At 35.5% G+C, this 17836-nt stretch overlaps 2 protein-coding genes across 3 annotated transcripts in view; one reads left to right on the forward strand and one right to left on the reverse strand.

The window, feature by feature from the left end:
* Positions 1-17836, forward strand: part of LOC100645261 (tyrosine kinase receptor Cad96Ca) — a 70416-nt gene that overhangs the window by 19693 nt on the left and 32887 nt on the right. The window lies entirely within an intron of this gene.
* Positions 3683-7293, reverse strand: LOC125385392. Its single transcript, XM_048407190.1, has 2 exons — positions 6617-7293; positions 3683-6499 (listed from the first exon to the last, which is right to left on the reverse strand). Exons 1-2 carry the CDS (start codon positions 6743-6745, stop codon positions 4478-4480), a joined length of 2151 nt encoding a protein of 716 aa, XP_048263147.1. The 5' UTR covers positions 6746-7293; the 3' UTR covers positions 3683-4477.

The following is a 17836-nucleotide window of genomic DNA, read 5'->3' on the forward strand; positions in this document are numbered from 1 at the left end:
TTGGGATTCGAATTCCATATTTGAAAAGCGTATGATACAATTAGAGAGGAGTAAAGTAGTTTAAAGGTTAGAGGGTTTTCAAAATCTGTGACGTGCCTAGTAATGAGACCCGGTGATTTTGATGATAAATGATAATGAGGAAAAAGTAATCTCTAAATCAGTTGTTGTTTCTCATTTATCTAGTGGTGTACCATTTATGGAGTAGGTGACATCAAGTACTATCTTTTCTCCCACGAAACGTACAACATAACATTTCGAGATGAAACGATATCTGTATCTTCACAAATAAAAATTTGGACTACTTATTTATTTATGACAATAAGTAATAATTAATTAACAAATAATAACAAAAAATAATTTAATGAATGTATTGGAAACCAGAATTAAGGACTAAAAATCGAAATAAATTTTTTGTGGATTTTAAATTTATATAACTAATTAATAAATAAGTATATTAATGTTATTAATATATAGCAATGTTTATTTTTTATACTATTTTCTTTTACTTGGCACACTTTTAATATTAATATCAATATAGGTACTTAATATCGGCGATTCTTTTAGATATTCTTTTATATAACAGTTTTGGAATATACGAAAAGAGAAATCTGAAAACTTTTCTATACTATCGTATATATAAAACAGAAAGATATCACCTGTGTTAACCTCAGCTTCTATTAAATTCATCAACACAAATGAAAGTGTGCCAGGAAGGAAACAAATGTCCAGTTTCAGGAAACGTTGCTGGAACATTTTCTTGGTCCGCAATTAAATAAGTGGAACGGATCGATTGATAGTTTCGCTAATGATCTCGATTCGTACACGACACCTGACTCGAGAGAATAGACAAGCAAACAAGTAGACCCTGCATTTCTAATACCAGTGAAAAAGCCATGATTCCACGCCGGCCACATCGTTCATGCACACAGACAATGTCAGTCCACCCGTTTCGTCGCACTTTCATCGTCCCACTTTCTCCGTCTTGTTCGGCCTGTTCGTTGACCAGACACCGCCATGCTGTCCAATCAACCTTTATGCTCGATCAAGTTTTCTTTTTTTATGCCTTCCTGTTTTTCGCATTTTGTCTCCTTTTTCTGTCTTTTTCTTTCTTTCGTTAATGGAAAATTGTAACTATTACGTAGAGGTGAAGAAAAAAAGATGAAGTTGTTCATTGTTAATGAATTATGTTTATTATATGGATTAATTTTACTATAGAATTTATAAAACGGCAATATTAACACCATGAGTGTTGAATATTCTGCACATAAATGTTCTTTGTAGACGACGTGCAGACTGTTATGATTAAATTACGGATTTTTATACATTTATGAGAAATTTAAGGGGGGGCTAAGGTTAATTCGTACAAAATAAGGCATGTTTTTGTGAATTATTTGTGATGACCCAGTTAAAATCTCTTTATTAAAACTAATAGTACATTAAAGTATGACATTCGAAGAATATTGTATAAAATTTTCACGGAGAAATATTAAAAAATACGGCAATGGCAGCAATTATTCGGACGTGTCTCGGAAAAAAGTAGAATTGCTCATAACTTGGTGCTGGACCATCTGAAATCAAAAAATCAAAGTTCATTCGTTAGGTAACAGTTTTCCCCGGATAACGCTGAGAGGGTTTTTCGAAATTTCAATTTTTCACTTTTTTGGAACACTTTGAAGGGAAAATCAGCCGCAAAATCGACTCGTCCGAATAATTGCTGTCATTGCCGTATTTTGTAATATTTCTCCGTGAAAATTTTATACAATATTCTTCGAATGTCATATTTTAATGTACTCTTGGTTTTAATAAAGAGATTTTAACTGTATCGTCACAAATAATTCACAAAACATGCCTTATTTTGTACGAATTAACCTTAGCCCCCCCCCCCCCCCTTAAGTGTGCAGAAATGCGCAGAGTATACATGATATGCAAAAATATATAAGATATTTAAAATGAATTACGATACTTACAGAATGAAACAAATTCATTCTTAGAGTCCATTCTTTATGAATTCGCGCAAAAATCCACAATCTAATCGTTACTCCGAAAACAGTATTTTTCATTATTACTGTAAAAATCGAGCTATCGCGGGGAGACGCGTCAACGAGAGTCGTAAATTCCCGTTACGATTAGAATAATCGACACCACAAATAGTTCGATCCCCGTATTTCGGTTAGGATAATCGGGGTGGTTGATGCGGTATAACACTGAGAGTCACAGAATTATAATAATGTATATTTCCAACAATTAGTCTACACGATTGAAAAGATATCAACAATTAACAACCTTATCGCACGCAGATAATATAGAAGATGTATACAATATAGAGCAAGGCTCTTAAAATTGAGCTTAATCTCTTGGTGGACATAGCACGATATGATACTTAATAGAATAAGCGAATGTTTGGCTCAATGTGTAACGTTCGATGCGTCACAAGGAACTGATCGACTTTGGATGATTTCTTTGTCTCATCTTTAAGACGACCCCCACTATACTTAGGTCACGCCACCGTTCGCGCCTATGATCACGTATGTCTGTTCTTGCGTGGAAAACGTAACGGACCAAATTCGACGTTTCGAGAACTCGCTGCTTGGCGACAGCTATGCGCTCGTCGATACATTGTATGTGATCCGGCGGTCAGATAAGACGATCTGACTGAGACATTGTAGGGCCGCGAGTGACGGTTAGAAAATACAGCCTGTGTTAAGCCTCGTGGCGTAACATCCTCCCCCCGTTGAGAGGGTACCGATCAAATGATATGGTGTGGAGTCAGGTGCGTCGCTGGCGAATCTCCTTCGCTCCGTGTGGGTGGTCGGACTCGTCTGGATCTGGGTGAATGGGTAAGGGGACCAGTCTTTTGACGCCACGATCCAGGGTAGTTGTTGCCGTCTGCACGGTGGCGGTCCGTATGATTCCGTCGACTCCTGGATGGACCTTGATCACGCGGCCCAAAGGCCATTGCATGGATGGTACGTTATCCTCCCTGAGGACTACTACGGTGCCTACTCGGATGTCGTGACTGCCCTTGCTCCATTTATTTCGGATGTTCAGCTCGTTCAGGTATTCTCGATGCCAGCGGCGCGAGAAATGTTGTTTGACCCTTTGAATATGTTGCCAGCTGGAGAGACGATTGGATGGAGTGTCCCGGAAATCTCGTTCTCGAAAGCTTGTTAGTGCATCTCCGATGAGGAAGTGACGGGGAGTAAGGACAAGAAGATCGTTTGGGTCAGATGATATTGGAGTCAGAGGACGGGAGTTGAGGATAGACTCGATTTCAATGATCAGTGTGTTCAAATTTTCGTATGTTAAGAGCTCGTTACCTGCGACACGTCTGAGATATCGTTTGAAGGACTTCACCGCAGCCTCCCACAGTCCGCCGAAGTGAGGTGAGTTGTGAGGAATGAAGTGCCATTCGATTCGTCGATCAGCTAAAAAGGACTGAATCTTTACCTTATGATCGTCGAACTGCAGGAGGTTTCGGAGCTCTCGTAATTCATTGTTGGCGCCAACGAAGTTGGTGCCGTTGTCAGAATAAATTGTTACACAGAATCCTCGGCGAGCGATGAATCTTCGCAGAGCAGCAATGAAGGCCTCGCTAGTGAGATCGGTGACCAGCTCAAGGTGGACTGCTTTAACTGCAAGGCATACGAAGATTGCTACATATACCTTGATTTTTCGTCGGTTGCGATCCTTTCGTTCCTTGATGTAGAACGGTCCGCAATAATCGATTCCGACATTAGTAAATGGACGAGATTTCGTTATCCGTGCAGCTGGAAGGTCGCCCATTACGTACTCTACTGGAGGTGGATTGGCTCGGCAGCAACGTACGCACTTCTTCAGCGTGCTCCAAACTTGACTACGGCCGTCGATAGGCCAGTAAGATCTCCTTAGGGCATATAAGGTAGCTTGAGTTCCAGAGTGGAGATTTAGGAGGTGTTCATGCTTGATTATGAGTGCTGTAACTGAGGATTTGGGTAGAATGATTGGGTGTTTTTGAGTGAAGGGCATTGGTGAATGACTGAGTCGGCCTCCGACTCGCAATATCTCGTCCTTGTCCAGAAATGGATTGAGTCGTTGCAGCTTCCCCTTCACTGCAGCATTTCGATCTGTGCGGAGAGTACGTATTTCATCTGGAAAATAACAGAGTTGTAACAATTTGACCAATTTGTTATGCGCATCGGTTAAATCATGTGTGGTTAGAGGTCCCCCCCCCCGATCCTGTTTTTGCCTCCATCTGAGGCAACGAGCGGCAATTCTTATCAGCTTGGGCCAAGAAGAATATCTCTCCAGTAGACTGTGGTCAGGCGGAGTCACGGACAGACATGTTGCCTTCTTTTGCTCTGGTATTTCAACTAATGGTACTGGGTTCCACGACGGCCAGTATTTTTCAGGTTGTTGGAGCCATTCTGGTCCATGTTGCCAAATGGTAGATCGCAGGAAGTCTTGGGGTGATTGGCCTCGAGATATGAGATCGGCAGGGTTATCGGTAGTGGGAATGTGGCGCCAATCTGAGGTGTGAGTCTTTTGTTGAATCTCTGTCACACGATTGGCGACGAAGGTTTTCAGCGTGTGAGGTATTAATCCAGTGTAGAACGATTGTAGAATCAGTCCAGTAAACGGTCTGAGAAATGTTGCTTGGTAACGCTTGAAGGACTGTAGTGGCCAATGATGCGAGAAGAAGTGCTCCACTCAGTTCCAGCCTTGGAATGGTTTGTGATTTGAGTGGAGCCACCTTTGACCTTGCAGTGAGGAGTCGTGTCCAAACATGACCATCCGGAGCGATGGTGCGAAGGTAGACGCATGCCCCATACGCCCTTTCGCTGGCGTCGCAGAATCCGTGTAATTCGATTTCCGCTGCAGTCTTGATTATAGTTTTACGTGGAAACTTCACGTTATTTAGCAAAGGTAGCTGTGAATAATATTTGCTCCATTCTGTGTGTACGTCAGCCGGAAGAGATTCGTCCCAGTCAAGTTTTAAAATCCAAAGTCGTTGGAGCAACATCTTAGCGCGAACGATCACTGGTGCCAGTAATCCAAGAGGGTCGTAGATCTTGGCAATTTCGGAGCTGATTGTTCTCTTCGTAATTCGAGAGGCGGTAGGATTGATTTTGACGGAATATAGGATCGAATCGTCAAAGGAATTCCAAACAACACCCAGAGTTTTGAAAGTTTGCGATTCGCCTAGTAGCAGCTTATCGTTTATGTCCTGCTCGGAAAGTCCTCGTAGCAGTTCCCGGTCGTTCGCTGCCCATTTTCGGATGTTTAAGCCGGCTAGTTTAAGCAATTCTATGAGCTCCGTTCTCAGTATTTGTGCCTCGTTCTTTGTATCGGCTCCTGTGAGAACATCGTCGACGTAGAAGTCTCGCTGTAAGACCATCGCTGCTCGTGGGTATCGATGTCCCTCGTCGTCTGCCAGTTGTTTGAGGCACCGAATGGCTAGATAGGGGGCCGCTGACAGCCCGAATGTCACTGTGTTAAGTTGATAGATGTCCACTTCTCCGTCCGAGTTGCGCCACAAGATTTGTTGGAATTTCCGATCCTCTGGACGCACAAGAAATTGTCGATACATCTTTTCGACATCGCCTGTAATGACATACTGATGAAAACGAAATCTTAAAAGGATAAGAAATATGTCGTCTTGTAGTTTCGGTCCCGTATGAAGTACGTTGTTTAATGAAACTCCGGTGGTGGTTGGTGCAGATCCGTCAAACACAACTCGGAGTTTTGTAGTCTGGCTGGATTCTTTGATCACGCCGTGATGTGGCAGAAAATATCCGTCGTCCGTGCAGTGGTCCGTGGTGATCTTCGTCATATGTCCTAATTCCAAGTATTCTTGTATTACGGCGTGATAGTCGGCTTCGAATTGTTTGTCTCGTTGGAATCGACGGCAGAGGGAAGTGAGTCGCTTCATTGCCATGGCTTTCGAAGATCCAAGCGGAGGAGTTGTTTCGTTGAATGGGAGAGCGACAACGTATCGCCCTTCGTTATTGCGTTGAACGTGATTTCGAAAGTGCTCCTCGCACTGTCGTTCCGATTCCGAAATTCGTGCGGTGGGCGGTCCCTCGTCGATTTCCCAAAAACGGGCGAGGTCCGCCTGTAAAGCCGTCGTGGAGGTGTGAAATGCGTATGCTAATGATTGTGAGGTTGGGCTCCCCCCGATGACCCATCCGAATCTCGTCTTTTGCAGACGCAAGTCGGGCCCGTTTGCTTGACTGATATCAAGTTGGCCGACACAGAGTGATGCTAGTGTTGGTCCGGCGCTCAACAATATTTCGATCGGAGCAGGTCTATGGAATCTTGGATCGGCTAATTGGAGATTCCTAGGTATCTGTATCGTTGAGCGATCTACGGGTTGGTTTGGGACCCAAGACGCGATAGTCGGTATGATCAGAAACGTCAAGTTGCGTTCGTATGTGCCGTCAATAGAGGTGATCGTGACCGTGATGTAGCGTTTCGAGGTCGTCGATAACGTGTTGAGTGCTCCGATTGGGACCGAACATTTCTGTTGATTGAGTTTTAATGAGTTAACGAGCCTTTCGGTGATAAAGCTCATGCTAGAGCCGGTATCTAGCAGAGCTCTACAACGAACTGGTTGAATTTCATTATTCAAGATGTTGACCTGCGCTGTGACTAACAAGTCGTGTTGCAATGGTTCAAAAGGGAGTGGGGTCGATGAGTCCGTATTTTTAGAAAATCTACTAAATGCGTATATGGCGGCAATTTCTTGTCCGGTAGGGTATGTTGCCATTCGCGAACAACGGCTGAGGGTAACTTCGACGTGACAAGCTTTATGAGAATGGCGTTTGACGTGACTGGGTCCCCGAGTCTTTCTAACGCTTGGAGATGTACTTTGACTGTCTCGATAAGATCGTCTATAGCTTCGGGTGTTTCTTTAGTTATTTTGGGATAGTCGAAAAGCAAATCCCAGTGACGCATGCAGATCTGACGGTGGCAGTCGAATTTTTCCCTAAGAGCGTCCATGGCGATTGCGTAATTTGCGTCGGTGATGGGTAATGACTGTATGCTTCGCGCGGCCCAGCCAGTCAGGGCTGTTCGGAGATGATGAAATTTCTGAACCGGTGCTAAATTTTCATTTCTATCTATCGCTGATGAGAAGGCATCGTGAAACGACTGCCAATCTTCGAAGGCGCCATCAAATGTAGGTATGCGAACCTCCGGTAGTTTGAGCGACGCGGACTCGCGGCCGACGGCTGATTCGCCGCTTGTCGACTGTGACGGCGTACTTCGTCGTGTATTGATTAATTGTTTGGCTACTCGGCGTTGCAGCCTTTCGTATTCTTCCGCTAGCTCACTGCCGCGCGCGATCTCTCCCTCGTCTAAAGTTACGATCTGGTGTTGTAATGCACGGATTTCCTTCTCGAAGGTTTCTAGACGTTCTTTAATTTGAAGCAAGTCGATCTCGTCCGGACAGCCTGATTGTTCGATGTCTTCCAGTTTTTTTGCGAGGCGTGTAAACTGGGCGCTACAGTAGCCCCGGCGACGACGCAAGTTGGCGAGCTCGTCTCCGGTTGCCATTGTTTTTTATGTAATTGATAGTGAAATCGTTTGGACTTACTTCTGTTGGCGATTGTCCACCTTGCGGTAGGAGGATGTGTGGTTGCGTTTCAACCACCGAATTATACCTCTTCAAATGTGCCGACCCTTAACGTTACTGACCTCGCTGGGGTGGTAACGCTTCCGCTGCTGGTTGTATTGGATTCACGTGGCACTGTATTGTAGTGGGTGTCTCTGGCGTGCACTCTTCACTTGACACTGAAACCGGCTCGAAGGACCATGTAAAAATCGAGCTATCGCGGGGAGACGCGGTCGTTAGAATACGCGTCAACGAGAGTCGTAAATTCCCGTTACGATTAGAATAATCGACACCACGAATAGTTCGATCCCCGTATTTCGGTTAGGATAATCGGGGTGGTTGATGCGGTATAACACTGAGAGTCACAGAATTATAATAATGTATATTTCCAACAATTAGTCTACACGATTGAAAAGATATCAACAATTAACAACCTTATCGCACGCAGATAATATAGATGTATACAATATAGAGCAAGGCTCTTACAATTGAGCTTAATCTCTTGGTGGACGTAGCACGATATGATACTTAATAGAATAAGCGAATGTTTGGCTCAATGTGTAACGTTCGATGCGTCACAAGGAACTGATCGACTTTGGATGATTTCTTTGTCTCATCTTTAAGACGACCCCCACTATACTTAGGTCACGCCACCGTTCGCGCCTATGATCACGTATGTCTGTTCTTGCGTGGAAAACGTAACGGACCAAATTCGACGTTTCGAGAACTCGCTGCTTGGCGACAGCTATGCGCTCGTCGATACATTGTATGTGATCCGGCGGTCAGATAAGACGATCTGACTGAGACATTGTAGGGCCGCGAGTGACGGTTAGAAAATACAGCCTGTGTTAAGCCTCGTGGCGTAACAATTACATTGCTGTATATTTGTACAAGACTTTTAATAACAAATAAATTAGTATTCTCAAAATTTATCGCTATTTAAAACCTGCAATATAGTATATTTTTAGCGTATGATTAATGTAAATAAACTGTTGTTTATATTAACCATCGATCTAAAACTATCGATTATCTGACTTCAATTCAAGTTTCAATGAAACTGGCCCACCTTGATCTTTTAAGTTGATAGAAAAATTCTATTGTATGTATCATCTGTATTGTGTGATACATATGAAATCGTATATTTGAGAGATACTAATATATATAATGTGATATATTGATGTGTTTCATCATTGGAATTTTTGTCACATATATTAATATATAATTAAAAAATTATTGCATAACTATAAAATTACAGATGTTTAAAATAAGCTTGAACATATTATAGAGTGATATAATTTAAACAAAAATGAATATAAAGTACATAAAAGTACGTAAGTAATATAGAGTTCATCGAAATATAAAGTACAAGTTATATGTCTGCATTAATTTTTTCATGAATACTACGGACATTGAAAATATGCGTATAAGCAATTCTCTTAGGTGATAGGTTTTTTTAAAATAAAGACCATAGCAAAGGATAATTGACAATAATTAAAATGAAATCTTTGAACATTATATATATATATATATATACACACACATTCAAAGATTTATATAATAAGATATGTATACTAATAAATACGCAATTATTGAATTCAATTTTTAAAAACACATAGTATTTGTTCGTATAATTAGTTATTTTCGATGAAGTATAAGACAAATTTTTAATCATAGTATAATTAGAAGCAACAATTAAAAAATTGTTAGTACTACTATGAACGATTTTATTGCATCAACCATAATACTGTGATAAAAATTAACTTTAAGTTAATGAATAAAATAAATTAACAGAATTTTGCAACTATTTCGACTAGTGTCATATGTAGTAAAACAAAATGGTGAAATTATAAACAAAATCCATCAGTCGCGGTATAAAGCGAACAGAATCCTTCGTTCTCAAACATCAAAACCAAAATTAAGAATCAATACCTTTTTGTTTCAAAGCAAGAAGTTTAATTTATAGCAGAGAATGATCGATACGGCTGACTTCTGATTATCCTAACTTATAAATCCTATAATTCAATAGCGCCTATAACATCTTACAAGCGAATGATTTTCCAGTTATCGGCAAGGAATCACTTTAGTAAATTGCATGGCGGAATCCAACGAGAAAATATGCGAAATTTCCCCTATCTTCTTCTTTTTCTCTTGTGATGGAAAGATGGAAGAGATAAGATAGAAGAGTAAGATAATGATACGTGTATTTAATGATTCAATTAGCAAGCTTCGTAACAACATCGACATTTACTGAGCATTAATTCATGGTCGACGGTTTAAGAAACGGTATTACCTACTGGCGATCATTAGTCCTAAACAGTGGATGATTATAGCGCATGAAAATATATATTATATATTTACATATCTATTTTTTTATACTAGCTTATTTATATTCTTAGTTTATTTTCAATAGAACTGTCTTAGTTTTAGAACTATATTTTAGAACTGTCTTTTGATATTTAAATCATGAATAAAAGTTTCCTTTTATGATAAATTTCATTTACATATTTATTTTTTATACTAGCTTATTTATATTTTTAGTTTATTTTCAATAGAACTGTCGTAGTTTTAGAACTATGTTTTAGAACTGTCTTTTAATATTTAAATCATGAATAAAAGTTTCCTTTTATAATAAACTTCATTTACATATCTATTTTTTTATACTAGCTTATTTATATTTTTAGTTTATTTTCAACAGAACTGTCTTAGTTTTAGAACTATGTTTTAAAACTGTCTTTTGATATTTAAATCATGAATAAAAGTTTCCTTTTATAATAAACCTCATATTGATAAAAATTATATCATTGAACTTTGTCAATAAAATTAATATTTTATTTTATATTTAAACAAAAATTGTTATTAGTGTGTCATGTAATTGAAATAATATAAATGAAATGAGAGTATAATGAGAGTCGAATATTGTTAAAGTTTTTTCAATATTTTGTATATTAATTTTTTATCAATCAATGTTACATATAATTCTAGTTCGATAAAATTAAGTGACAGACTAAATGTTCCATTTACAGAAATTATATTTATGAGTATAGAATGCCAATAGGAACATTCTATTATTATAATTGTAAACGTATTTATTGCATCACCTGTATATTATTCAATGATTTTCGAATATGTAGTACATATATTGGAAACATTTTATTATATCCTTAATATGAACAATAATAAACCGAAGAATTCGATAGAACGATGTTTTAGAGATGATGATTGAATATGCCGAAGCAGATGAAAATTAATGAACGCATATCAAATTCACATATACATATATAACTTACAAATCGATTTTTAAGCAGATGAAAATTAATGATCGCATATGCAATTCACATATACATATATAACTTACAAATCGATCTTTTCATGTTCTATAATGAAAAAGTTTCATTAGTTCAATATTTCAAAGATATAAAAAAAGATAGACTATTTTTTCTATATATGTATAATGATTTCCTTCTCCTGAAAAAGAAAAAATTATTTAATAGAATTGCTTAGAAATTATTTTTTATTTGTTAATGTAATTGTTACTTACTTGTTAAGTTTGGAAATGGGAAGTTCAATCTTAAAGATCAAGAATGTCGTGAAAGGCAAAATATAAATATAAACTAACGCACAGTATATACATATATTGTACTATATGAGAATCGGTAAAAAGATTATAGAGAGAAATTAATTAAGTTACATAGAAAAATTCTAGAAGAAGATGCGAATATCCTACTAGATAAACAAATAAGTGTATTGAAATATGTAGCTTCCTTATTCATCTACAATTCATATGAATTGTTCGAGTCACCCAACATAAGTATAACGATTTTTGTTTTTAAAGAATGATTCGGGCGTATGCCTGTCTGTAAGAATTCATTTGTTTCATCATTCGCGAATATTCACGCATCGTCGCGTGAATAAAAGTTCGCAAAAATTTCTGTCTATTGTGATCATCCTTAGAGTTGCTGCTAGCATCATGACTCGACGGCACCGACTGTGCCGATAAATTTTATAGGTCGAACGGCGCCCGGACAAATGAGCAATAAACATAAATTGCGCTCTGCAGCTTCTGTTATTGCGGTCGTTGCATTACAATGCCGAGTCGCGACATCAGTGCACGCGGTGCTTCTTTATTTCGAGCACCGCGCCGCACCACACCGCACCGCACCAAACGGCGCCGTGTTATAGCGGTATTGAAGTTACTGCACCGTGAGAATACAGTTACGTGGTATTCTTGTGAATAATGCTGACCATTAGTGCGTACGGGGGAGAACGTAATGCCATCAGAACTTTCAATAAGTCTTTTACCACGGAGCACACACACAGGCAAGAAACATTTACGCTTTTAAATTTGCTACTGTATAGAGGTAGCTGATCGATCGGATACTTTTCTTACTTCTTAACGAATTTTTATCAATTTATAAACACCAAAATTAGATTCCTAAGGAAGCTTTTTGTTGAAGTTATTATATGTATAAAGAGAGAGAAAAACGCGTGGATAAAATGTAAGGTACAAAATATATATATTTAATTTAATAGAGAAGTGTAATAATAAGTAGGAATACAATTTGAACTGGTCCAGATCCGCGCGCTAGCAGTGTTATCTTATAACTGAAAAACCCCGAAGCCAACGCCGCCTGTCTACTGTTTATGGTCTGCCTTCATGCTAGTCTTTTGTCTATATGCTGTCGATGGCTTCAGCGCTTGAGAAAACTAAAAAGACCAGATGTAGAGTTTTCGTAGAAGTGGTGACCACTTCAATATTTTTTAAATTTATTGTACTCTTTGTGCTCCAGTGGCGATGTTAGAGAAATACTGATGGTGTGAACATTTTTATTTGTTTTGGTTTTCACTGATTTAAAACTAAGAAACGAAAGAATCGTAATTCAATTCTATGTTTTAGTATGTATAATATAATATAATAATATTGTCATTCAGAATAAGAAATGCAAAAAGAATGTCGTGTTAAACGTACATTTTATCGGTTGTCACAATTAGAGTGCTAGACACGCTAAGAGGCAATAAGGTATTTGAATTTAAATTTGAAATAATAAAACACGATACACTCGGGGAAAAAATTAGACCATGATTAATAGTTTATTAGTTTTTAATATTTTATTAATTTAGAAGGTATAAGGGAGAAAGTTGATTAAATACTGAAATATTAAAGATACATCTCAAATTTTGTAGCAAAACAGTAAGGTTCTTGCCTTGACGTTTTAGGAATTATATGGAATTTATAAATATGTTTTACTGTATAGGATGGAAAAATAGTAATTTTGTTGGTTTTGAAGTGTTGTGAAGAACATAAACTTCTTGTTTTTATCAGAGATGAATTTTAGAGAAAATATTAGCTGTTTATAATGATGTAATTGAATTTATGTGATAGGCTTCTTACTATACACACGTATATAATATTTAGAAAGCGTTGAGCTTTCAAATTTTAAATTAAAAATGTTTAACATAATAATATTTAATACTTGATATTTATTGTATGATTAAAATTAAAATATATATGATTATTAACACTATCACGTCCGGTGGCACCAATGTATGGTCAAGTGCAGACAAAATATTAGTGTCCTGAGACAACACAGTGGTGTTATCCGCAGTCAACTCTGTATGTAAAGTTTACGAACTTGAAATTTTTTACCAAAAAACGCCGCTTACTGATTAAAGTTATTAGTAAATTTATACAGATGGCAAAGTCTTAATACTATAATATTTTAATTTAGTCATAAACACTGAGATAAAATAACAAAAATTTTCTTACCATATTTTTCTCTTGTGGTTTTTTAATGAATTTATTTAAATTAATTTTTATTTTAGTCATTAGTTTCATGCTTAATTATCGGTTATGTTTAACCGATAAGCGTCAGAAATAACGAATGGTTTGCACCAGCACCTTGACATTTCGATCAAAAGTTAACGTGTTTCAGATTTATTACGTAATTAAATACATATATATATTTATAAAACTGAAATATTGACAATAATTACGCAGAAAAAGGGAAAGAGCGAATTATCATCTACAATCTACAGCCTTGATAAAAGATCTCCCAATATCGAGTACCATATATTTTTTTGAATTGGATATCTCACGGAATTTAATCTTTCACACCTTAATACAAGGCCAGCGTATCTACCGCCTATTACAAACATTGGCAAATGAAACATCTTGCATTTTTGCAATCGTTTAGGCGAATGGACAGAATCATCAGAGATAGTGTTTACAAACTCTAACGATTCCATGTTTTGAGTTGTGGCCAAATTTATTCTGAATCAAGATACCAATCCACGAATCCTTCGTGCAATCTTCTTCCTTTCCATTTTTCTTCCTCTATCATCGTCCTTACTAAGTTACTTATTTTTAACATTAACTGATCGACAATTTACGATATTTGTTATGGTTTTCGTATGAACGAACGTCATCTAATGATACTTATGTAGTATCGTGGAAATTTAGATATAAATTTTTTCCTGATACTGTTTATAATTTGTAATTTATTTACAATAAATAAGTTATACAGATATCAATTAGACAGAAAAGGATGATTGTTTAATTTGCAACTACATGTAACAATCTTACTCTAATTCGACCACTCTCGCACCTGGACAACCCTAACGACTCAATCTCTCAACAACGCTAAAAACTCTACTCTCAACAACGCTAACAACTCTACTCTTCGACTCCTCGATTAACTTTCACTTCTCGATCAACCGTCCAACGCTTCTCGATCAACAACAACTTTTTTAAATTCAAATCGTCCTCCTCCATTGGCGTTATTTTTTCCTCTCTCTAATCCCGTCCTGTTAACGCTCCGCAAGAACTAGGTGACTTTGATCACATAGGCTTTTTCTATATAAACTAATAACCGAAGGACAGACGACATTGTTTTGATCGATCTCTAATCAGACTTTTTCCTCACGATACTACAATATTTAATGAACTTTTATTTTTACTTAAGGATAAATATTAAATATGGTGGGAATGGAATACCATGCATATTTTATTAGGTTTCGTTTCATAAGGAAATAATAGACGTACAATGTTATTTGTTTTATATTAGTTTATTGAATTATGCATGAACGTAATAATAGAAATAAAACGAAATGGATCATACCTAATTCAATAAAATAATATAAAACAGAAATTATTGTTTATTTATAATAACCTTATGAAACGAAAGAAATTTTTCGGACAACCTATATTATGTTTAATTACATTTTTTTGTATTTCTATATTTCTTTGCTACTATTTTATATGTATTTAAATGAATATAATTTTTATTTTTTTAGGTATGCTTCGTTATATTAGTTACTCTAATGCTAATCCTCTCTAGTAAATTTGTTTATATTTAAATTGGAAGCAGAATGTTGGAAATCACAAGCAACGAATAATGTAAAATAATTTATATGTATTTTACATACAATACTGTACATTTTAATCACTATTTGTGAAATATGTTAAAATATTATTAGAAAAATATTGCAGCAAGTTTATCGCGACAGACAACATTTTAAACAAGGATATTTAGAAATACATAAATTATTCTTTTTATCGTGTATCTAGTATAATCATAACATGTACTTCATTTATATCTGTTCTAAAAAAAAGTATTATATTATTCTAATTCAAATATATTTTTCATACTCAATTACTTGAAATATTTTCATTTTTCTAAACTCAATTTTTATATAATAATCTACGTTAATAAAGAATGATGAAATTTATTAAACATTACAAATTGCTAATCTCATTGAATATAAAAAGTAATCATATAACGGATAAATTCCCGTGATCATTCGCTGAAGAAGATTATTATTCGGAATTATGGCATAAGTTTACGTTGACATTACGCTACCATTGGCATGCAGCCAAAATCACGAACCCAAATTATATTCTCCTAATGCTCGTAAATGCAAACACAAATTAACTACGCAAATACGTTAAACGGGTTGTATAAAATGTAGGGATAAACTGTATCCTTCAAGATTCTTTTATTTACAAGCTTTATTTATTTTCCACATAATCTACAGCTTTCATCTCAACAATATACAATTAAGCAACATTATCAAACAAATAAGCCATAGAAAATAGAAAATTTATGAAGAGAATTATATGTAAATAGCACAAAATTACATTCTAGAGCTAAATAGACCAAATCTTGCTAAAGCGTTCTATATGTAAGAATAAAACTAAAATGTTATGTAGTAAAAAATCCATAAGCTTTTTATTTAGAAGTTATAACAAAAATGTGAAATGTAAAGAGCACGATAATACCTAATGAACACTATTTCCAACGATAGATTATAAATTTAAAGTTTTATTTATAGTCACCGCAAAGAAAAACTGTATAATACAGAAATATTTACATGAAATGAACTAATTACGAGAATTAATATGTAAAGAAATTAGAAGAAATCACGAACAAATTCAACTTACACTAAATACAATGAATCAAGTAATATCGACAAGTAAGATCGATAAAGGCGAACGACGATTTGAATTGGAATCAAAGGTAAAGCGATTACGTCACTTTCGATATTTCTGTTATAACTTCTCGATAAAAAATTTATTTGGTTAATTAGGTATATCGATCAAAGCAAACTTCATCGATTTTAATGATCTTGAAGTATGTAGTTACGGTCAACATACTGAACAACTGAACATTTTCCATATAATTTCCGCTTGGTTTTAGTTTTCAAGCAATTTATGTTTAACATTATATAGCAGTAGTAAGTCATGAACGTTATATTTAACGTTATATTTATATATAACCTTATATTATTTAACAATTTATTTCATAAACTTTCATTGCGCAAATAATTTCTTAGTGATCATAACTAAATTATGTTACAGTTTTGAACGGTTGAAGATCAGAATAAAGTACAACATTCCATGTATCAATTAATTCATCAGAAATTATTTCACAGCTGCACCGGTCGCGAATAGCATACTACTCTACCCTAATATGTTACAGTCCACTGATTTTTCTTTTTTGTTTATAGAATATTAAAAATGTTATCTCTATCATTGATGGGTAAATTGCGAATTAAGTGAATTTGCTTTGATGTAGGTGGGAACATGGTAGATAAACCGGTTAAGAAATAGAATATTTAAGAAATTCTTATTTATTAAATTAAAGAGATTTGTTTTCATAGAAAGATACTGTGTTGTAATACATTTAAATGATTCGATAACTAAGCTAATTATTTTGCAATTTATTTCGTAATTATCATTTTTACTTTTAATTAACTTTTATTTCCTCATTTAAAGTAATAATGCATATGGCAGCAATTTTCTATTGCTATTTTAAATATGCGATATTTCATTTCACTTTATGCTATTTATATCTATCGGAAAATTACTACATCTGTAATGAAAATATCCTGCAGGAGATAAAAACAATTTTATACTAATAACACTTATATTTATATTGACATTCTAGTACTCTAAATCATTCTTTTTTAATTTGTGTTGTGCCAAATAAAAAATCTCGTTTTATCATAACATATATATATATATATTTTTACATACGAGTATATAAATATACGACTAACAAAACTTGTGTTTTTTACATTAATATTCCAATCTACTGAAACTCTACTAAAATAGTCAGAGATTCTTTAGATTTCTTTTATATAAAATCAAAAGGTTTGCTTTTTAGTATATTTCTATACTAATAAACGCCTATATACTAATATTTTGTAATAAAATAAACTTTAATAAAATGATCTAAAATTCTTGAAAGTTGTCTTTTTACAAATCAGGAAAACTCGCTGTTTCAACGTATCTTTATATTAATAAAACTCATATGTATATTATGTACATTAATATTCTGTTCTAAGTCAAATTTAAACAAAGTACTCTAAAGTTACTCGGTGTTCGTTTATGCAAACCAGGAAAATTTGTTTTATTGCATTTTTTGTATCATCTTTGTGAAAGTGTAACTGGTGTATATGTACATGTACATATACATATGTATAAATAGTTAGGTTGATAGGGTACGTTATACATTGCAGGAATCTAGCAAGAATGAATATATCTCACTTTAATGTGTAATTGATTAAAACTACGTCAAAGTTGCGAAATTATCCACTGTAAGGAAGCAGGCTAATAACAAGGACTTTCTCTTATTCATACGAAAGCTCATTGGTATGCTTACGCAGAACAAATGCCGAGCCTTTGGAATGGCGAACAGTGTGCCGTAACATTAACGAATAATTACTGAGATCACAGCTTGTTAATGA

Source organism: Bombus terrestris, chromosome 7 (genome assembly GCF_910591885.1).
Source record: "Bombus terrestris chromosome 7, iyBomTerr1.2, whole genome shotgun sequence".
NCBI classification, from domain to species: Eukaryota; Metazoa; Arthropoda; class Insecta; order Hymenoptera; family Apidae; genus Bombus; species Bombus terrestris.